This window comes from Mustela erminea, chromosome X, assembly GCF_009829155.1.
Source record: "Mustela erminea isolate mMusErm1 chromosome X, mMusErm1.Pri, whole genome shotgun sequence".
NCBI classification, from domain to species: Eukaryota; Metazoa; Chordata; class Mammalia; order Carnivora; family Mustelidae; genus Mustela; species Mustela erminea.
Genome location: NC_045635.1, coordinates 35684934 through 35708029, shown reverse-complemented (window position 1 = coordinate 35708029; position 23096 = coordinate 35684934). Strand labels below are relative to the sequence as shown.

The window sequence follows — 23096 nt, the reverse complement described above, 5'->3', positions numbered from 1 at the left end:
ATTTTTCCAAAGAGGCACAGAAATGGCTCATACTAAACCCAAGCAGGGCTCCCAGAGGCAGGGCAGCGCAACCCTCAGACTGATTTTGCTACATAATCATGAAATTTAAAATTCTAGTAAGTCTTTAAAATTATAATCTTTAAGCCTTTATCTTAGATAGTCCCTTATTTTGACCAATTACTTACTCATCTTTTAAATACTATAGGGAAATTTAAGCTTTCCCTACCTAAAGTCTAATGTGAATTCACATATTCTGTATAAATTCAATAACAAGATGGTAATTAAAATGTCTTCCTTGTCTTGATACTGAATCCCAGGAGGCAGGGAGAATAAACAAATGTAAAAAAACCCAAACAAACATGAAACCGTTTGTGTAACAGCCAATTCTGATTAAATAAAACCCGTTAGGATTTTATAAATTAAAATAGATTTAGTATTGAAATAACACAAATTTGGAATCATTATTAACTTTATTTGTCACTCTTTATAGACATTGGTCCACTTCCACATGAAAAGTAGAGAGCATTTACTTCCACTTAATATTCTAGAGAATGACGTACCACAAGCCATTAATAGTAACTTACACAAAGTTACTAAAATACATTTTTTATAGTCAAGCTCCAAGATGTCCCCCCAAAATTGGTTTTGGGGTATATAATTACAGATATCTCTAACTCCACAAAGCTGGTTTCTTTTTAGATCAAAGTATTTTTAATATCCACCCCACGATGTGGATCACCAAACTTGCAGAAGAGGTTAAAACACAGCTACCCTGTCAGGTGCAGTTCTCAATCTGAGTCACTGGGGAAGTACTCCCACAGTTTAGGGCTACTTGAAGTTAACAACCTTCTGTCTTGTTTCAGAAATATTTACATCAGATTAAGACATTTAAAATGGTTCATGGTACAGAACAGCCCAAATGTCATTTTCACGTAGCCTGTGTAAGGAAGTTAAGCACTCCTAAGTTTGTCTAATAAGTTCAGTGCATTTTCCCCAACATAAATAATGCAAGCTATTCTAAATGTTTTACATTTATTTCAGTGCACATTTCCAATGTTAAATGGAATGAAATTGTATTAAATGGTTATATTTGAGCATATTATGGACTCTACAGCACACAAATCAATTCACATCAATACTATAATTCACTCTAAAAGAACATCACAGGCACACGGAGAGCAAATTTTTTTTTTATATATATAAATTTGAAGTATACCGTCTACTTTTAAACTACACTTAAAGATTTAATAAAACAGCCAATTTCCAAACCCCTTTTCTAAGTCTGGCTTGAGGAAAGTTCAATCCATTCGAATCTTCTGGTTTGTCATCCTATAAATAATGCTGTCATATCCAGGATCCATGTTCCAGATATTATAAGAGGTGATAATCACAGCCAAGGCCAAGGCAATCATTATCCAAAGTACCATGTTGAAAACCACCGCATATTCAAGGTTATACTTATATGCAAGGTTATAGGGGCTCGATGGGCTCTTCTACAAAGAAGAAAAGAGGGAAGAATTTTAAGATCGGAAATTATCCCCATTTGGTAGCTCTGATTCGTTTATCAAACATTTATTCCTAGGTGGCATTAAGACATGCTTGTACCAGGAGAAGCCAAGAAGGGGAGCCTTCCTGGAAAGGGGAAGTGCATGGTCATTGGAAGTATAAGCCAGTCCAACTGCTTGAGAAAATGTGGCGACACCAGTATGGTCAAAGTGTGTGTATCCTGTGATCCAGCAAGTCCATTCCTTAGGGAAACCTTGTGTGTGTACCCAGAGCCACGCACAGCCACCTCCATTAATAGCATGGAAAATGTGGCAGGTCCACACAACGGGAGACTGTGTGCCTCTGAAACGAGACCGGGCAGCAAACAACACAGAAGACGAGCAAGCAGGATTCAAGTGCCCGCAAAACCAAACAACAGTGTTCAAGGATGAAATCCGTTCCATGGTCAAAATATAAAGAAATCAAGGGCAGGACTCACAACTCGGGACAGCAATTACTGGCGTGGGGGCACAGGGGTAGCACGGGGAGGCTCAGAGGAACAGGTACCGTATTCCCTTCCCCACATGTTAGACACTTAAGTATGCTCCATTTTAATTTTAAAGAGGAACACAAATGGCTCATTCAAACCCGTCTTCCTCCCGCCGGGGCCGAGGTGGAGTCTATCTACTGCTGGGCAAAGGCACTAGCCTTTGCTAGCCTTTAGTTGTTCAGAAGACTTCTTTCCCTCTGGCTGAGGAACAAACGCAAGGAGGAAAACAGCAGATGCGGCTAGACCCGAGTAAGGCATGGGCAGCCTGGCCCTGAGCCTACCTGCAGGGAGGGAACGTGCAGGAGTGAGTGACAGGGTCAGGTCTGTCCTAAAGGGACACAGAAGACAATGGAGCCTCAAAACCCAGCAACTGGCATGCTATAGGCACCCGAATGTTTCCTTCAACCTGGACTCTTTCCCTCAGACTGGTGAGAGTGATTTCAGTGGGAGAAAGAGGGTGGGCAGTCACCTGTGTGGGGAGCTTAGGAGACAAATGCAGAAAGATTTCACTCCTGAAGACCACTTTCTTTTGGGGGGCAATCAGGTTCTTTCTCCCTTTGTACAACTCCCCGCACCTTAGTATGTTCCCAGAGCTGCCCAGCCGTCACCACCATCTAGCTGCAGGACGTCCCCGTCACCCTATGCGGACACTCAAGCTGAGCGCCTCATTTCCTGCGGGGGGCTGGGGAGACCGCCCACACAGAGCTGAGGGGCAGAATGGTCTTCCCAGCGATGCTGGGCACCAGCCTCTCGTCTCCAAGTGCTTTAGTCTAGTAGAATGAACAAATACGACACTGCAATTTTCAGATTACACATAAAATGTTAATTCACTTCAAGTTCCTCTTCTTTATTTGCTCCCTAAGAATGTCTGTCTTACTGTGCTCTCAAAAGCTCTTTACATTTTGTCAGTATTTCTAGATGCTCTGTACTGGGAAAATTTTCAGGATCGTCTAGCCTGCCATATGGTCTTAAATACAGGTCCTCCCACGCCCATTAGAATAAAACCATCTCTAACCAGGCACATCTAGATTAAGTCCCACACTGAGATCAGTAAATGGGCTCATAAATAAATAAAAGGGGAGTGTCTATCAATGACTGTAGCTACTGGCTCCAATCTCTGAGGCCAATGATAAGTAAGGTTCCCGGCCACAAATGTTCTGGAGCGTCCCCAGAGCTGCTCTGGTTTACATGCAAAGTACACACACGCTTTGCTATGCCTGGTGCCCTGGCCTAGGACCCTCTAAATGCTTCCAATCAAAGCAAGAGCCAGGCCAAAAACTTGCAGACGTAAATCAAATCCTTAGGTGTATGCACAGCAGATCCTGGAAAATGAGAGACTGGTCCCCACAGACAACACACTTGCAGGAAAAGCGGACTCCAGGTGCGGAATCCTACATCGCACTCCCCCAAATTCACTTCTCAGGTCTTCTCGTAAGAGCAATGTTTGAATGATCTTACTGGCTCTGACAGACTTACCCCCAACTCAGATTCTTGTATCATCTGATTACAAACAACCTGAGCCTCACTGTCAAAATACACATGCCTATGTGGATAAGCAATCTAGGTTTTCACTGAAATTGTTTCGCAGATTTACTGTTCATCCATGTCGCCCACAGGTGACTGAGGATTTAGTGGGTTTTTAAATTTTAGTTTTAGAACAGTATAAAAAAGTACTCACCGCTTGTTTTGCCTCAAGAATAGTCCTTGTCTTCCTGACAAGAGAGGTGTCAAATGATCTGACAGTCACTAATTCCACCACTGCATTCCCGCCATAAAGGTTGTACATGTCATCTGCAAACTGAAGACTTACTGACATTACTATGAACTGCGAACAGGCACTTCATGAAATAATGTGGAAGCTCTGCGCACCCACGAGAGTATACACTCCCCTACTGGCTAACGAAATATGTGGTCTTAAAGGTTTGACTGTCAAAATACTCAGATAAGTATTCATCTTCAACATATATTCAAATGCTCAAAATAAAATTGAGACAAGTTGTTGGCATATAAATTGGGGGAAGGGAAGTAGGAAAGGGAAATGAAATTTTTCCCAAGTGCTCCCTGGTTAATCACAAACACCTATAGAATTTACCTCACTGAAGAGCTGCAGGAGAGCAACTCCAAGGCCAGAGACAAACCAGCAGTTACCACATGTCTACTCAATGTCTGGTTCTGTGCTCAGGGTTTTCCTCCCATGATTTCATAGGGTTGATGGGGACAGAGTTTTGGGTAGGAAAGAGAAAAAAATTCTGGCAATGGATGGTGATGACAGTTGCACAATGTAAATGTACTTAATGCTACAAAACTGTACACTTAAAAATGGTAAATTTTATGTATTTTTCACAATTAGAAAAGTATTATGCTGGAGTTATTGACCCTTTCCTCTGCCATCTCTGCCAGCATTAGAGACATCCCAGCGCACACCACTGACCCACTCCAAGCTTCATCACTAAAATTAGAGGTCCTCCAAAGGGGAGGCTTCAGACTTCCATGAAGAAGCAGGAAGTGAAATGCTCATATTCTAACCTCTCCCACCCCATCAATGATTTACCTTTTGCAGAGCATCAACAAGGATCTTGGAAGCATCTCTGAACTGTTCAGAATCTTCCCCATAATGCTTCCCAATTTCATCCAAACCTGCCAGCTCCAGTGAATATAAATCAGGAGAATGATCCTTGGCTAGATGCTTATGTCGAGACAACTGAGAATGAACAAAAGGAAGTGGGTAAAGTGATGTCAGACACAGCCACCTTGAGTTTGTATTGAACTCAGCTAGGCTGAACGGGGGGGAGGGGGGCTCAGTCTTCGGCTCAGGTCACGATCCCAGAACCCCGGGATTGAGCCCCACATCAGGCTCCCTGCTCGGCGGGAAGCCTGCTTCTCCCTTTCCCACTCCCCCGCTTGTGTTCCCTCTCTCGCAGTCTCTAATAAACGAAATCTTTAAAAATAAACAAACAAACAAACAAACACACACACACACAAACTGGGCTGAAGGGAACCATAGCAGTGTGCCTTAAGATACAAACAGCCTAAAATGGTGGCAAGCAGAATCAGTTGAAATGGGAGTTTCTCATAAGAGCAAGTATGACTCTCTGAATATTTAATAAAAGCTCTAAAAAACAAACAAACAAACAAACAACAAAAAAAAACACCTTAAGCCAAAAAACCTCTGATACGTGGGGCTCCTGACTGGCTCAGTGGGTAGAGCACGCGACCCTTCATCTTCGGGTCAGGAGCTCGAGCCTCACACTGGGCCTACATCTGGCTTAAACAAACAAACAAAATGCCCTCAGATTCGGGCATCAGTATGAAAGAACAGCTGGCTGGACCAGTTGGATCCCAGGAGAACATGAGCCACCCAGTGGTCAGGGAGCAGATACCTCCCATGTGCCCTCCTAGAGCACTTGGCTGGCCCCCAGCAAAAGACCTCCAGACCCCCCCCACACCAACCTGCTGAATACTTTGGCCAACACCTTCAGAAGATGGCATACAGGTATGCTTTATTTTAGTCACAGGAGGGTTTTTTTTTTTTTTTTAATCACTCACACGTACAAAATACACTGCAGGTTTGTTTTTTTCTTTCCTGACTTGGTTGACAGCATTATTAGCCCAAACTGTTATTTCTATTTTAGACCCAAAGATACAGAAACAGGAATAAGTCTTAATGTCTTTCAAGGAATCAACCTAGCCAAGTCAGGTCTCTGGAGAGGGAGGCCTCTGAGGCCTGTGACCTTGAGGACATACATATACTTACTGTCTCTCCTGGAAGGAAAAATGCAAAATAATCCCACTGTAACAAGAGAGGAGTTCAGAATTCCCATCACCACTAATTTCTCAACTTCCGTGGTACTGTAAATCTAGGGCACAAACTTCAACTGGTCTATCAGGATTCTCGGGAAATGAAATACTAGAGGAGCCAACTTACCAAACTTGAAATGAAATACTGGAGGAGCCAACTTACCAAACTTGAAATATCATGGAGCACTTGCAATTCAGAAAGAAAGAGCAGGTCAACCTTTAGAGGGCCGAAAGAAATAAGCACTATTTTAAATCTGCATCCAAAATCTGTATTTGCCATTTATCAAGCAAGGCACAGGGCAGGATATTACAAATGTCAAGCACAGTAAGTGATTTTATGCAACAACTGTCCTCTATTTGGTAAGTTCATCTCAATTGCAAACGCACATAAAAACATTTCCTAATAAAAATGTCATTCTCAGCACAGTGACTAGCACTCAACAGCTAGATCTTTGATAATGGTATGATAAAACACCCAAACTCTCAAGTGGTTTTCCCTCAGGGCATCCCAGTACTCGGACACTGTGGTGAGGCCCTGCCAGCGGCCCGCTCTGCTCACATTCCTTGAACATGTTCCGTATCGGAGAAGACAAGATGGCGGTGCTGGTCGTCCACGGTAGGTCAAGAGAAGAGGCTACCACAAAGGTGGCATGCCACGTGGTGAAGACAGCGGGAAACTGACAGGAGTCAAAAGTAAGAGTGCCTCCCTCCACTAGACTGCTGAGAATGAGCCAGAAAGAGGAGGCAACGCATTAGAGATGGCAGTGAGTAACGGCCTCCACATGACCAGACCGACACAGCTCCGCCAGTCAGTAGTTTGTGTGACTCCTGGCCTGTCTGCCTTAACCTGGTGGCAACCCCTGCACGAGAACAAAATACTATTTATTCAAGTCACCAAAAAAGGTCTATTTGTTCATGAGATTCATTTAAAAATTATACTGACTACTCCAGCACAGTAAACTTGCCAAACTTGTCATTTCCTGAAATTCCACATCTGCTCTAAAATGAGGGAGCATAAGATGGAGAATCAGTAATGATATTCACGTATTCGATTCAATGACGGTGCCTCTTACTTCACTGTTCCTGCTCAGAGAATTGAGCGGAAGTGAATTGAGAACCGAGTTTTCTTGGAACAGGCGATTGCGGAGCTGTCGTAATGTGACGGAGAGATCTTCAAAGACCGAGTTCGCCTTCCCCACCATATACACTCTCTGCAAGGAGAATCCAAAATTTTGTTACAGTCTGCAGAAGAATTCCAATATACAGAATATATATTTTAAAAAGTACATACACTACAGAGAGTATATGCAATTTTCCATACAAGTAGTTTTAATGTTTTCATTAGGGAAAACATTTTTTTAAAGCACCTGAAGTAAAAACTGCATCACTTACCTCCTCACTGGGAGCCAACTGCAAAACTACAGGAGTTTCTTCAGAAAATAGGGAGTGAATGGAATTTGCAACGCTGTCAAGACTGAAAGGAACTGCCTGAAATTTAAGAATAAGACCTCAATTATCGTTGGAACCCGAGGGGTAAGAAAAACCACTCAAAAACAAAAGAACCGGGCGCCTGGGTGGCTCAGTGGGTTAAGCCGCTGCCTTCGGCTCAGGTCATGATCTCAGAGTCCTGGGATCGAGTCCCGCATCGGGCTCTCTGCTCAGCAGGGAGCCTGCTTCCTCCTCTCTCTCTCTCTGCCTGCCTCTCTGCCTACTTGTGATCTCTCTCTGTCAAATAAATAAATAAAATCTTTAAAAAAAAAAACAAAAACAAAAACAAAAACAAAAGAACCTTAAAAGAAAACAAGAACCCCCACCACTTATGGAAATTCAGAAGACCCAAATCATTTCCAAACACAGCCCTTTTGAGGGCACGCATAAAACAGCCCCTTAGTGGGCCACAAGTCTATCTCCTGTATGTCTAGATGGGAAAGAACTTGCCAACATAAAGGACACAACACTCTTGCACAAGCCATCATTTTTTAGTGGCAGTTCATGTACTTTAAGCAATTCATTCCATTTTAATATTGTGTCACAATGAATGTATATTCTATTTTTTATTTTTTAAATAATTTTTTATTTACTTATTTGACAGAGAGGGAGAGATCACAAGTAGGCAGAGAGGCAGGCAGAGGGGGAGGGGGAAGCAGGCTCCCCGCTGAGCAGAGAGCCTGATGCGCGGCTCCATCCCAGGACCCTGGGATCATGACCTGAGCCAAAGGCAGAGGCTTAACCCACTGAGCCACCCAAGCACCCCGAATGCATATTCTATAATAAAGTATTGACTTGTGGGATGCCTCGGTGGCTCAGTCGGTTGGTCCCACATTGGGCTCCTTGCTCAGTGGGGAGCCTGCTTCTCCCTCTGCCTGCTTGTGCTCTCTGACAAATAAAATAAAATCTTTAAAAAATAAAAATAAAAAATAAAGTATTAACTTGTAAGAGGAGGTCTGAAGAATTTAAAGAATTAAATTTCACTGAAAGAGTACTAGACCTCATTTTTCATTTCAGAATTTAGAAAATGTTGGACTTAAGGGTTTATCTCCAGATAGACTGAAGACTCAGATAAAGCATGTCACAAGAATTTTGAAGCCTCTATCTTGGGACCACATGATATCAAATTGTAGTAAAATCTACTTTTTCTTGAATTTTTTATTAAAGTTTAACATACATACAGCATTGTGCATAAATCCTGGGCTAACAGCTAGAGGAGTATTTCCAAATGGATACCTTCATAAAGCCTAACCAGATCAAGATAACATTATCAGCACTCTAAAAGGCTCCCCCAGCCATGCTCTCCACTCCCAAGGGTAACCAAAAATTCTGACTTCCATCCGCATAGATTAGTTTTTACCCATTTTTTAAAAGAAGTTATGGTCACTCTTCCCTTCAAAAAATTGTTATTCTCAGTATTACTGTAGTAAAACAAGCAGTATGATAGTGTTTTAATGGAAATTTTTAGTGATTTTTTTTTAAAAGATTTTATTTGTCAGAGTGCACAAGCAGGGAGAGCAGCATGCAGATTCCCCACTCAGTAGGGAGCCCTGAGTGAGACTCAAACCCAGGACCCCAAGATCATGACCTGAGCCAAAGGCAGACACTTAACTGAGCAACCCAGGCATCCTTAATTCCCTTTACTACTGAACGGTTAATAATTATAAGTAGCAAATTAATGCTAACATGGTACAAGCAGAAATAAGTATGATTAATCTTTGATAAATTTAATTTTGATGCTGGGATTTCATCTAGTTCATGATACTGTGAAATAAACCACTTTCTTCTTAATCAAGATGTGTATTAACTCTTCACAGAATTCTCTTAAAATAAGTTGTGGAGTAACTGCGGAAGGGGGAAGAGTCCCATTTGCGAAAGCGCTCGGTCACAGGGCCCTCTCCTCCAGCCGCCACACAAGCTTCGGAGGAACACGAGCGCTGGGACACTCCCCCACCTTTCACCTAGGGAAAATAGTACTTGTATCAGGAAAGTTGAAGATTAAAGGTAACATATCCTTAGCAATCAGCCTGGAGAAGCTGCTGAGTCAGAGGAAAGCCAAACTGTGAAGGAAAAGAAAAAATAATACAGACCATGAAGCTCAAAAAGGAAAAAGCTCAGCTGCTTAAATCTCCTGTTTTCTTCCACTCTAGTACAAGGATGTGTGTGTTTGTCCTGGAGAGAATGCAATTTCTGTATCTATAGAACTTGAAATTCTAATGAAAGGCGCTAATCAAACAGAAGCTTCATTACGGAGAATTAAGACACTCTGGTTTATTTTAGATTTTGTGGATTTTGCCCTCTGAGTCTTGTATTTCATTCACCACCCACTGTCAAGAGAAGTATTAGCAGTCAGTCAGGGTCAAGCAACAACATGAGCTCTCTTCACAGCTTCTACTCACGTAAAATAAGGCTAGTGTGTTAAAAATGCTGAGTTCTGGACTGCATGCAAATTAAAATCTTAATAGCATTTTGGATTTGTATATATTTATTTTAAAGGGATCTTCAACAATAATTTTCACAGAAATTGCCTTCTTAATATTACTAACATTAAATTCTTTTTTAAAACTGCCTTTGGATTTTTATGGTCTCCTTTCTTCCATTTATTCTAAAATTCTTCTGGCTTCTTCAGCTCATTAATTTCCAATCTTTTGAACTGTCTAACATGTGCATTTAAGTTATCAATTTTTCCTTCCTTACCACTTTAGCAGCACCCCACCATTTTTAAACATACGGTATATTCACTGATACTCAGTTTCAAATAATTTCAAAACTTCCACTGTGGTTTTTCTCTTCAACTCATGAATTATCTGGGAGTCCATCTATTCCAACTAACTTTTCCTGCTGATTTTTTTGGAATTTTTTTCAAGAGAGGGGCACCTGGGTAGCTCAGTTGGTTAAGCATCAAACTCTTGATTTCAGCTCAGGTCATGATCTTGGGTTCTAGAGAACAAGCTCTGGGGAGTGGGGGGTGGCACAGGGTTCCACACTCCGTGGAGAGTCCACTTCTCCCTCTTTCCCTCTGCCTCTATCCTTCCCCTCAGCTCACATGCTCTTTAAAATAAATCAGAAATGTTTCCAAGAGTTACATAGGAAAAAAGATGATACAGTTTAAAGACACGAACAGGGGTGCCTGGGTGGCTCAGTGGGTTAAAGCCTCTGCCTTCAGCTCCAGGGTCCTGGGATCGAGCCCCACATCGGGCTCTCTGCTCAGCGGGAAGCCTGCTTCCCACCTCTCTCTGCCTGCCTCTCTACCTACTTGTGATCTGTCAAATAAATAAATAAAAATCTAAAAAAAAAAATAAAAAAATAAAAAAGACACAAATAGTTCTATGAGACTTTCCCTGAAAAATAAGTTTAAAGAAAAACGCTTGCCTCCCCATTTCCCATTCCCAAGGCCCCCACTTTCAAATCCTTTGTTTCGGGGCACCTGGGTGGCTCAGTAGTTAAGCGTCTGCCTTCGGCTCAGCTCATGATCCCGGGGTCCTGGGATCAAACATCAGGCTCCCTGCTCAGCTGGAAGGAAGCCTGCTTCTCCCTCTTGTCTCCCCTAGCTTATGTTTCCGCTCATTGTCTGTTACATACATACATACATGAGAAATCCTTTGTTTCCTTTTCCTTTTGCCACCATCTCTAAATGTGTTTTTAATACTACATCTTGATTTTTCCATTTGAGAAATCTATTTACTGCTGAGTAAAGAAAATGAGGATTTAGCTGTCCCACGTCACCAACCACAGCAACCCCCCCCCCCCCGCCATAAGTGCACTCCGTTTCTAGGTCTTCACCTTCCTAAGAGTCATATTTTTCATTGGATCCATATCATTTCACTATGATGACAATGTAAACTGTATTCTCGGCCTGCCCTTATACTGGACAATCACTGCTTTTTGGTTCTTGCTCCTCTAGTCCCTAATGGCAATGAGAAATCTGCTTTCTACTCATTCCTTTGAAAAGACAATGTCTTTTTTCTGATAGCTTTTAAGATTTCCAGTGCGCTTTAAACCTGAGGAACCATCTATTTTGCTTTTACCATTTCCAAATACATTTTTATTTACTTCTCATTTACTGAAGTATAGTTGACATGCAATATTATATTAGTTTGCAGGAGCACAACACCGTGATCTGACATTTATACACATTATGAGATGACTGCCACGGCAGGTCTGGTTACCATCTGTCACCAAAGTGACTGCAATATTACGGAGTGTATTCCCCAAGCTGTAACTTTACATCCCCGTGACTTGTTTATAACTGGAAGTTTGTACCTCTTTATACCCTGCAACTATTTACTCCATCCTCCCTACCCTTCCAAATACATTTTTAAGTTTTCGTTTTCAGATTTAACTGCACTGTGGTCAGAGAGGGTGGTTTGTTTATTTGATACTAATTACCCATTATTTGTTGCAATTTGCCTTATGGCCCTTTGCAACTATGTAAATGGCCCTTTGTAACTATGTCATATGTGCTTAGAAATTATTTGTATTAGACCACAAAGTCTGAAAAATCCCCCCAAATCATCATACAGACTAGTCTTACAATGCCATGAGATTAGAAGCTGAAAAATTTAAAGTTATTTGAAAAGAACCCACACATTAAACACTTCTAAATAACTCATGGGTTAAAGAAATCACCAGATAAATTATGAAATATTTAGATGTGAATATTAATGAATGCACCACATATCAAGGTCTCCAAACTGCCTCACGGTTTCTGTCCCTTTCTTGAACTCCTCCATGATCATTAACATGTGGGTTTTCTCATCTCCTGGGGACTGGTCTATTACCTGTAGTTCTAAGGGGATGAATTTGGTTTTTGCACCTAAGGACTCGCTCATGGCATTTTTTCCTCGCAAATGCTCTATAAATTATGTTTCGTCTTCTTTTTTTTTTTTAAACCAAAGCAGCCCTGCGTGGTGGAGGCATCCCAACGGGGTGGATCGTGTGAACTGGGAGCACACAGCCCTGCACAGCTTTGAGTCTGGAGTTCCGATTTCCCTTAGGGGACACTTGGGGTCCTCCCGCCAAGAGAAGCCAGCCAGCTCCTCCGTGGCAGTCCCAGGGCAGCTGGGGTTTTACCAGCCCTCGTCCCAAGAACAACACATTTTATAGCCTCCGGCTTTCCGCAAGAAACTTGGAGGTCTGGTTCACCACTGTGGCTCCTGAGCTTTCCTTTCCTATCTGGCAGCTCTGTGTATCCCTGCCTTGCTCAAAAGTTCAGCTATGTGAGGTCTCAGTTGATGACTTCTCTGCGCTGGCAGTGGACAGAGGGCCTCTCGCAACAGCTCGGCCTGCCCTACCGCCTGAAAAGCCAGTGAAGGAGTAAGTGAACGAGCAAAAGAGCCTCCAGTCTCCTACTTACACAAAATCGCAAGTAAAATTGGGATGGGAAGGTGACAAGATAATGGACAAGAAAATGTAGACAAGAGAAGAGTGTTTATAACACAATTCAAAACGACAGCTGACAAGATTAAAAATGCATGCCTTTAATTTTTTCTAATACTCACATTCTCCAAAGGGTACGAAATGACACGGCCCGGGGGCAGAGCAAGCTTGTCGACTCCCTTCACCATCACCATCACCGTAGCCCGAGGACGATGGAACAGGTTTCCCACTGCAAGTCCTGGCCAAGAAAGGTCCTAAACATTGGAAAGCAGGAGATGGCGCTTAATTATCCACTCCAGGAACCATTTCCCCAACATCGGGCACGGAGCAGAGTCAAGGGGCTCCTGGATGACCCTGGCAATGAAAATTCAAGGCGCGGCGGGGGGGAGGTGGGGGTGGGGAGAGACGGGGTGGGGGGGGGGGGGAGCCACGGGGGACGGGGACACACGTTTCATTTAAGGCAGCAGTTGCCATCTCCAAACCAGGAACAGGGATTTCGACCTTCATGTTCTCAAACTTCCACAGATCTACAACAAAGTCTACTAGCAAGTCCTCTCAAACTTTTTGTGGAAGAAAGCGGACAAGTAAACAAAATGCAGGTCCTTTTCAAATCCCAGATTATAAGCTCTTCTTCACAGAACCATGGGCTTCTTCTCCACACCGTCACTTGCCCTTAAGGACAGCTTGGCTTTTCTCTTTCATAAGGACGCAGTAGAACTGCCATTAAAAGTCTTCTCTTCAGACTAAGCTTGTCATACATCAAATTCCTGCTGAAGGTAGCTCACATTAATTTACTAATAATTATTTCTCAGGGTTACTTTGACAGCCATTCGTAATCAAATTTAAGTCTGTGAAGGAGGTACAAACTTCATCCTTAAATGTAAGCAACCAGCCACGGCCCTACAGGGCGCTCAGGGGCTCCAGACCCAGGCCCGGTAGAGGCAGCTCCCTCGCACTGCTGCTTCTGGCTTCAAGGGCACTCAGGAACCAGGAGGAAAGATCCTTTGGCTGACTGGTGGTATCTAGAAACCACAGCAAATGCACCGAAGTTCCGAAGTGGGAAGAGAGAAGTGGGAAGACAGCAAGACAGAGCAGACTGCATCCGTCCCCATGCCCTCAGCCACAGACCTCTCGTCCCCCCAGGCTCTACACCCCCTCCACCAAGTCTCAAAAGCAGCCAGGTACTCAACGGCTTATGGCTTTACTCCCACAGCTACTGATCGCACTAAATTCTTAGACTCAAGCAGGATGCAGATACATTTTATCACTGCAATAGACTGAACGTGTTCCCCCGCAAAAGTCACGTTGAAAGTTATTCCCCAATGTGACAGTATTAGCAGCGGGCCTTAGGGAGGTTATTAGCCTCACAGTGGGCTTAGTGCCTTAAAAAAAGGAGCCCAGAGAGTTCTCAACTTCTCCCCACCATGTGAGGACACGAAAAGAAGTCAGCAGTCTGCAAACTGGAAGAGGGCCCTCACTAAGAATCCGACGGGCTGGCACCCTGATCTTAGACTTCTCACCCTCAAAACTGTGAGAAATGAATTTCTATCATTTATAAGCCATCCAGGCTATGGGATTTTCTAACAGCAACCCAAACTGAGACATACATCTATTGTGTACTGAAAAAAAAGTAAAATTGTACATCCTATTAATGGGGCAGATAAATTCTCATATATGAAGAACATCAACACTATGAATAATTACATGGTTAATGATTGATGATGATTTGGTTTCATAAGCCAAGCTTGTAGCACATCTCCAAATCTCCTCAACTACAAATGAGTTTTGCTTTTGTAATCTGTACCAAATATACCTATGTCTCCTTCTTGCTTTCTTGGGCTGTTAGCAGAAAAATCAACAAAAATACTTTCAGAAGTAGCTCCCAATATCTTTTTAAAAATACACATTACTTCTGGGCGCCTGGGTGGCTCAGTGGGTTAAACCTCTGCCTTCGGCTCAGGTCATGATCTCAGGGTCCTGGGATCGGGCCCCACATCGGGCTCTCTGCTCAGCAGGGAGCCTGCTTCCCCCTCTCTTTCTGCCTGCCTCTCTGCCTACTTGTGATCTCTCTCTAGCAAATAAATAAATGTGATCTTAAAAAAAAGAATACACATACTTCTTTAACAGAGAAGCCCATGGACAATGCAGCCACGTCGGGGATTCGTTCTCCTGGTATAGGCCAATTTCCATCTCGGAAAACAACAGACCCAGGTGATCTTAATATACTAAACTCGTTCCCCAAAACACCTGGAAGAAAACAGATTAATAAATGATCAACATCATACATCTTTTGCACCCATGTAGAAAATTATTAAATATAAAACATGTTTACCCATTCTCCACCGACTTAAGATACTATGTATTACTGGACAAAATGCTGAATCTCAAACATCAACAAATTCTTTTTCAAATATTGCTCTACAGAACCAAAGTACATACATTCTGCAGAGGCACACTGATGAAACAGGATTCTCCCAATAATCAAAATGCCTTCCTACAGGTGTCTCTTAAAACAGGGGCAATCGGCAAATCGGCAAGAATTAGAAATCAATGGCATTTCTCCAGAATTTAAAAAGCAAACGAGGGGCGCCTGGGTGGCGCAGGCGGAAGGGCATGCAACTGCTGATCTTGAGGTTGTAGAGTTGAGGCCCATGTTGGATACAGAGATTAAGTAAATAAATAAAACTTTAAAAAATAAATAGGGGGTGTCTGGGTGGGTTAAGCCTCTGCCTTTGGCTCAGGTCATGATCTCAGGGTCCTGGGATCAAGCCCCTCATTGGGCTCTCTGCTCAGTGGGGAGCCTGCTCCCTGCCCCACCCTCCCCATCCCCACCCCAGCGCTGCCTCTCTGCCTACCTGTGATCTATCTGTCAAATAAATAAATAAAATCTTTTAAAATAAATAAATAGATACATAGATAGATAGATAGATAGATAAATAAATAAATAGGGGCGCCTTGGTGGCTCAGTAAGTTAGGCAGGCATCTGTCCTTGGCTCAGGTCATGATCCCAGTGTCCTGGGATGGAGCCCTGTGCCAGGCTCTCTGCTCAGTAGGGAGTCTGCTTTTCTTCTCTCCCCCCTGCCCCGTGTTCTCTCCCTCTCGCAAATAAATAAATAAAATCTTTTAAATAAAAGCAAACAAACCCCTGGCACAGACTAAAAAGAAACTTGAAATCTCTAAATTATTTCTGCCATCCACCCTGTCTTCAAAATGCAAATTCATAAAATTCCTAGTATTTCACTCTAAAACTCGAGCAAGTCACCAAATCTTAGGATAGAGATTTTTCTTCACATCCCATAAGCAAACCTAATGAAATGAGGACAGTCAAAGGCAGAGGGTCGGAGGGGGACTGGGCACGTTACTAATCAGAACAGAAACACTGCAGAGTTTTTAGAAGCCAAGTGTAAGAAACAGTATTTCCAAAGGGTGTATCAAGAGGCTGAGAACAGGATTTCTGTAAAAATAAAGCCAGCAAGTCTTAGGGTAAGGAGCCTGAGATAAATGGACCAAGGATGAGAATAAAGGGCCTGTTTCATAAACCCTCCAAAGATGAGGTATCTGGCCTCTTTAGCCATTCTATGTTAACCCAATGATGTCCAGCTTGCACAAAGACAAGTAACTTACGGAAACTTTCAGATTTCTATGAAAAGATCAGCTCCAAGTCCAAAACAAATCTTGGCCCATGCTTACCTAGCATGGGAAAATCAGACTTCAGTAAAGCATCACGGTTATTCTCTTGACCTAAGGAAAGCACCACTTACAGGGTATGGGAATAAAGTCAGAAGCAACAATAAATGTTTTGGTGTTGCGGTATTGACAGTAAATAAAAGGCCTCAGGATGGTGCTGATACAACATGAAGAGTTAGAAGTTTCAGTTCTGCACAGCTGCCAGAGCAGGAATTTCCAAAATGTTCTAGCCGAAGGCAAGCCAAAAAGAAGAGCAGCGCAGAATGGTTGTCGGTAACTGACAGACATCCTGGTTCACGACAGCGGTGCTCACTGCCAATGCTAAGGAAAATGGGGCAGCAAGAGACCTACCCTTTCCAAGTCCCATACACGAATTTTAAGAACCATATTCAGATCTGGAGATAATCCTGTTTGCCCTATTTGCTCAAACCTAGCAAAGAAAGCTCTGCTAAATTACTCTGCCCCAACACCGTAGGTAGACTCCCCACTTCTGTGCCTGCACGACAATCCTTCGGGAACCCTGGGCTTTTAGAAAAACTTATAGGTGAGGCCTCCTAGACTGAGAAACTGCTGCTTAATCCCCAGGTTTCTCCTGGAGATCCAACAGGAAGTCACCCATTCTCTACTAGAATATACCAGTCAAGGGGAATGCTGCCTCAACTTACAAACCCAATGTAGGCCAGCAGTCATCTCCACTGTCCCAACTTTCCAATTCCCCCAAAAGGCCCTTGTGGTACTCAACTGAAAGGAGCTTCCCAACTTCTTGCAACTTATTTTATCACCCCTGCCTCAGTCTTACCAAATAACCTCACCTCCCGCTTGGAAAGAGAGCAGAGGAATCCCACCCACTGCCTGCTTCCTCTCCCCACCAACCACAAATTTATCTGCACCAGCGTCTGGCCTTATCTTCTCTCCCTTCAGAGGCTGGCAGGGACGTCCCTCCTCCAGTCTAACATTATCCCCGCATTCAGCCTTCTCAGGGACCTTCATTCACTCACCACTTAGTCATTCAGTGTTTATCACAGGCCGCTATTCTGGGAGGACAAGGGTCAGGAGTTAGGGCGCTATGTGGCTACAGGCATAAAAAGCTGGCCCGTAGGACAAAAGCTCCACGAGGGCAGAGATTTCTATTTGTCTTGTTCACACACTATCCCCCAGGAGCTGAAAACAGTGCCTGACACAGTGCTCAAAAAATAGTTGCTGAGTTCCTGAATGAAGCCTCGCCTCCTACTACCAACTTCCCACTTTCAACTGGCTCTTTCAGCATAAAAATACACTTTGGGAAGGGACGGGGGCCCTGGGTGGTTCAGTCGTTAGGTGTCTGCCTTCAGCTCAGGTCATGATCCCAGAGTCCTGGGATCGAACCCCACATCGGGCTCCCCACTCAGTGGGAAGCCTGCTTCTCCTTCTCCCACTCCCCCTGCTTGTGTTCCCTCTCACTGTGTCAAATAAACAAAATTCTAAAAAAAAAAAAAAAAAAAATTCACTTTGGTTGCTCCCTTTCTAAACGACAATCACAAAACCCCTCCTCTGGTCCTACCAGCCTCAGCCTCCCTTCAGAGGAAGGATCCTGGAAAAGCAGCCAATGCCTCTTTGCTTCTCTGCTTCTTCATCTCACATTACCACCTAACCCACAGCTCTGGACTCCGCTGTACCACTGAAACGCCTCACCAAATCCAAAAGACAATTTCAGCCCTTAATTTATTTAAAACTTCTCACAGCACCTGATCCTGGGCAACTCCCTCCTTAAAAGTCTCCTGGCTTGACCTTCACGAAGCTGGGCCATACCCCGCCTCCCCACCCCAGTCCCTCTAGCAGTTTTCCCTGTTTCTTTCCCTTTCATTTTAAAACAGATGGCCAAACTTTTTCGATTTCAACTCTTTCAGCACAAAATATGAAAGCAGTCCCAACATAGATATATTTATTTATAAAGGACACTCTTGTAGAATAGACTGTACATTCATAATATATTTCAAAGCACACAAAAACAAAATTTTAAAAAAGGATGAGATACTTGTGTAATATTTTTCCCAATTTAATCAGAAGAAAACATGAGACAAACCCAAATTTTTTTTTTAAAGATTTTATTTACTTATTTGAGAGAGAATGAGTGAGAGAGAGCATGAGAGAGAAGGTGAGAGGGAGAAGCAGACTCCCCAAGGAGCTGGGAGCCCCATGCGGGACTCCATCCTGGAAGTCTGCGATCATGACCTGAGCCGAAAGCAGCCGCTCAACCAACTGAGCCACCCAGGTGCCGCTGAGACAAACCCAAATTGACGGACATTCTACAAAATATCTGATCAGGATAGAGCCTGGGTGGCTCAGTGGTTGTCTCTGCCTTTGGCTCAATCTCAGGGTCCCGGGTCTCAGGGTCCTGGGATTGAGCCCCGCATCAGCCTCTCTGCTTAGCAGGGAGACTGCCTCTCTGCCTACTTATGATCTGTCTCTGTCAAATAAATAAATAAAATCTTTCAAAAATATCTGATCGTTACTATTTAAAAAAAAAAAAAAGGAGATAAGAAAAGCTATAAAGTTCTAGTATCTTCTTCTGGAATCCCAAGAGATCACCTAGCATACTCCACTTTTGAGATCTAAAGGCTCCATTCTTGAAACTTGCTGCTTTTCTATCCTTATATCCCTTTCCCTGGCCAAGCCTATCTATGACTCAGGCAGCAAACGCCAAAAACACTGATGGCTCCCAGACTAACTGACAGCCCAGACTGCTCTTCTGCCTTAGACCTACGTACCCAACAGCCTGCTATGCATTCCACCCCAACCCCCTTTTTTTAAAAAGCATTTCCTTCTAAGTTCCATGAGTCCTTCAAACTCGTTAAGTTCCAAACTGAGCTGACCCTCCTTCCACACACTCCCTTTGTATTCTCTATCCGGAAGGATGACAGCACCTTCCAGGCAGCTGCTCCCACTGGCCATCTTTAAATCACTCCTCAGCACCACAGCCAATCACTGAATTCCACTGATTTTTTTTTTCTTCTTATCTCAAAAACTTTCCCCTCCAGGTCCGTGCACACTCCCAGGCCCTTACCGGACTTGCCAGAACTAGCCGCCTTATGACCTGTCACACCACTCTGAGCCAGCCTTTCCAGCACTTTTTCAAAACACAAGCTTGTTCATTCACCCATCAGCTTAACTACCTTCACTCGCAGCCCAGAGCTGCTGAGACAAAACCCTACACATAACACCCAAGGAACCTCACCAACCTTCTGGTGGCTCCGCAACTTAACCCTTGTACATTCCAGCACCACCAAACTATTGGCTCTTTTGCTCTCACACAGGCCTTTCTGTCTAAACTGCGCCCCACCCCCGCCAACTATCTATTTCACATATTTGCCCAGGGAGGATACCCCGCCCGAGGGGTCGGGGGGAGTTCCCTCCATCTCCCCATCCCGGGCTAGGGGGTAAGTATCCTTCCCTTTGGGAACTCCCACCATGCTATGCTGTGATCAATGAACAGTGGATGGAATCAATAAGTGAAAAAATAAATAGGTCCTACTCTTGACCTCTGGGGCATCACTGATAACATCAAATCCCTCTTCCACATTACACTCCTTCAAGTTCCACGTGTTTGCCCTTGGCCTTTCCTCTCCAGGACAAGCATGTTTTTCAAATACTCCTCATGACATGGTATTCATAACCCTAGTTCCCTTCCTCTAGTCTCTCTCGGGTTTAGTTAACACCATTTTAAAGGACTTATTTACTTCCTCAAATAGAGAAGTCCAATCTCTTAGAGATGTTTTCCACTAAATCACATTTAGTCATTGTGGAAAACAGTAATTTAACCTCAGGTGACAAGACCAAGGAATACAGAAACTGACAAGACCAGATTCTTAGTCTGTATGAACTAGACTATTCTAGTTAGGAAAGCATGCTCAAACGGTGTACAGAAGCAAATACTTTGCCTCAGACCAAAACAAACCAAAAAACCCTGAAACCTCACCGAATCAAAATAGTATCAGTCAACATTAAAAGATGGCATTTCAACAGATATTCAATTAAATCACACTATGGAAGTTAAGATTTTTAAATTTCGAAAACTGAATTTAAAACAAAAGAAAAACATCCCTCAAAATAACTTACTAGATAGATCAGGATAACCATTCGGGAGCCAGAAGCAGAAACCAAAGGAACAAAACATCCCTAAAACCTTAGGGATATGAAAGTAAGTATAATTATCATCGACACACAATCCTGAGCACATCTCCAGGAATGGAGCGGACCTGCAGATTTCAAGACCGTCAGTGGCCTAAACCCACATGCAGAATTAAACCACCATTCCAAAAGTGGGTCGGGTCATCCCAACACCTCACACAGATTTTTAAGCTATAGGTTTTAAACAGGCAGAGCCGCATTTCTCCCAAGTTCTCAACTTGGCCTCTTGTTCGCCACCGTCGGAGCCCCCAGTCCAGGCCCTCATCATCCCCAATCAGGAGCATTTCCATCACCTGTGCCACAATACACATAATGATGGAAAGACCCATGCTCTGGGGCCAGCTGATCAGAGTTCAATTCCATCTTTGTTGCTTACTACCTGCGTGTTGTCGGGTAATTTATTTAAGCTTGACTACCCTGTAAATCGAGGATGATGTCCTCTTCTAAGGACTACTGTAAAATTAAATGACTCAAATGATACATATAAGAGGCCAAATACTAGCGGACTTGCTGAACACGAGGGAACCTAGGTTCCACTCAGAAAGCTACCATTTACTTGACATAGGGCTTTCAGAACGTGACTCACATCTTAGTTTCCAAATGCTTAAAATGGAGAACCCTAAAAAACTACTCAGAGGTACTCTGAATTGGCCTTTAGAAAGAATCCTACAAAAACAATTACCACACCTCCAACTTTTGTATTCTGAAACACGTAAAGGAGAAGACTTCACCAATTACCGATGACAACCGCTAGAAAGGAAAACACGAGAAAAATGCAAGAAAACGCAGCATCTGATGGCAGCTCAGAAGTCGACTTTCCCTTCCTCGCAGACGGCTGCGGTTCCACAGTTAATTGGGAAATGCATCCCCGCGCCTCCGAATCCGGAAGACACAGGCGGCGGGACCCGCGGCCGCGCCTTCCTGGAAGAAGCGGCGGGTTGAGGCCGGCTCAGGTGCCCCCACGCAGCCCGGCCCCGCCCTGGCAGCTCGCCAGGCCTCGCCGCCACAGGTCGGTCCGACGAGAAGGCCCAGAGGGAGGCGGCTGGGGCGAGGCCGCCGCCGGTTGCCCGCACTGCGGCACCCGCCCCGCTGCTGCCCACCTACGGCCGCCCCCGACCCCCCGAGGCTCCCGGCCACTCCTAACGCCCCGCGGCCGCCCCGGTCCTCACCCGCCGCCAACAAGGACAGGAGCACCACGAGCGCAGCCATGGTCCCGCGGTGGCCACAACAGCAAAGGGCGGCACGGACCGGGCCGGCAGAAGGCAAGCGACCACCGCAACGATAGTGGGTGACGCGCTCCGCCTCGTCCCGATTCCTTGAGACCGCCCCGTCGTCGCCTCCGCTGGGACGCTGCCGCCTTCTCCACCAATCGCCAGCTACGTCGCGGCCTGCGCGAGAGGTGCAGGCTGAGGAACGCCAGCCTTATGGGCGGAGCCTAACGTGATAGATGCAAGGCCCTGCCAATGGCAGGCAGCGATCGGGGAGCCGGGCAGCTCCGCCCCCCGGCCCGTGACCACCAGTCACGAGGTGGAGCGTAGGGCCGAGGGTCGGGGATGTGGGGGATGACGGAGCCCTTGGATGGATCTCAACGGCCCACGGGGTGGGGCTGCCGCCCAATTGCGGATCCCTTGGCCAATCTCCAGTGATGGTCTCCAACCGGGGTGTCTGCCTTTCCCGGTGACTTGGCTCCGCCCCGCTACGGGTGCAGCTGTGGAAGCTGCGGGGTTGGTTTGGATTTTGTTCTAACAATTGCACAGATGCTGAGCACCTGCTGGGTAGAAACCTGGCGCCTCCGGGAGGACCTGCTCTCCAAGCAGGAGTGCCAGATAAAATACAAGATGCCTAGGTAAATTTGAATTTCAGATGAACCACGAATGCTTTTTAGTATAAATATGTCGTGAATATTTCATGGGGCATGCTTATACTTAAAAAGTATTCGTGGTTCATCTGAAATTCACATGTGACTGGGCGTCTTATATCTGGATTTGCTAAATCTGGTAACCCTATCTCCTAAGACTTTCCTATCCACCAGGAGTAACAGAACAAGAACATTAATTACTTCCTTCATCCATTTGCTCAGTGATAAGTGAGGACTAGACCTCCTATTTAGACCAGGATCTTCTCTTCCGACTTTCAAGGGTTTTTTTTTGCCTATAACATATTTTCTTAAATTTAAATTTTAGTTAACATACAGTGCAACATTGGTTTCTGGAAGTAGGATTCAGTGATTCATCACTTACATATAATAACCAGTGCTCATCATGTGTTTTTGGACTAGCATTGTTGGGGTCCGGAACCGTGGGCCAAGAAAGAATTCGTGAGACCTCTTTGGTGCAAAAAAGGTGGTTTTATTGAAGCACCAAACAGGACCTGTCGGGAGAAAGAGCAGCTGCCCTGGGATTGTGAGGAGCAACTGATTACATACTATGAAGTTGGGGGAGGTAAAGAGATGGGAAATTCCATAAAGGATTTTCATATGCAAAAGAAGACTCACAGGATACTGATGGCCTTTCTATTGTCAAGCTAAAGTAGTTTTCCCCTT

The 23096-nt window shown here is 44.3% G+C and overlaps 1 protein-coding gene across 1 annotated transcript; it reads right to left on the bottom strand.

The window, feature by feature from the left end:
- Positions 1–451: 451 nt before the first annotated feature.
- ATP6AP2 (ATPase H+ transporting accessory protein 2) lies at positions 452–21906 on the bottom strand. The gene is made up of 9 exons (XM_032330496.1): positions 21724–21906; positions 14817–14947; positions 12823–12954; positions 7226–7321; positions 6907–7044; positions 5997–6050; positions 4587–4736; positions 3714–3833; positions 452–1493 (listed from the first exon to the last, which is right to left on the bottom strand). Exons 1-9 carry the CDS (start codon positions 21761–21763, stop codon positions 1299–1301), a joined length of 1056 nt encoding a protein of 351 aa, XP_032186387.1. The 5' UTR covers positions 21764–21906; the 3' UTR covers positions 452–1298.
- Between the last annotated feature and the right edge of the window lie 1190 nt (positions 21907–23096).

Bases quoted from the DNA above. Each gene is read 5' to 3' on its own strand.
- ATP6AP2 (XM_032330496.1), bottom strand. From the start codon at position 21,763: ATGGCTGCGCTCGTGGTGCTCCTGTCCTTGTTGGCGGCGG. The intron at 7,045-7,225 runs GTAAGTGATGCA...TTCTCCTTGCAG, and splicing joins AGTTGGCTCCCAGTGAGGAG to AGAGTGTATATGGTGGGGAA. The intron at 1,494-3,713 runs GTGAGTACTTTT...TCTTCTTTGTAG, and splicing joins TTCTTGAGGCAAAACAAGCG to AAGAGCCCATCGAGCCCCTA.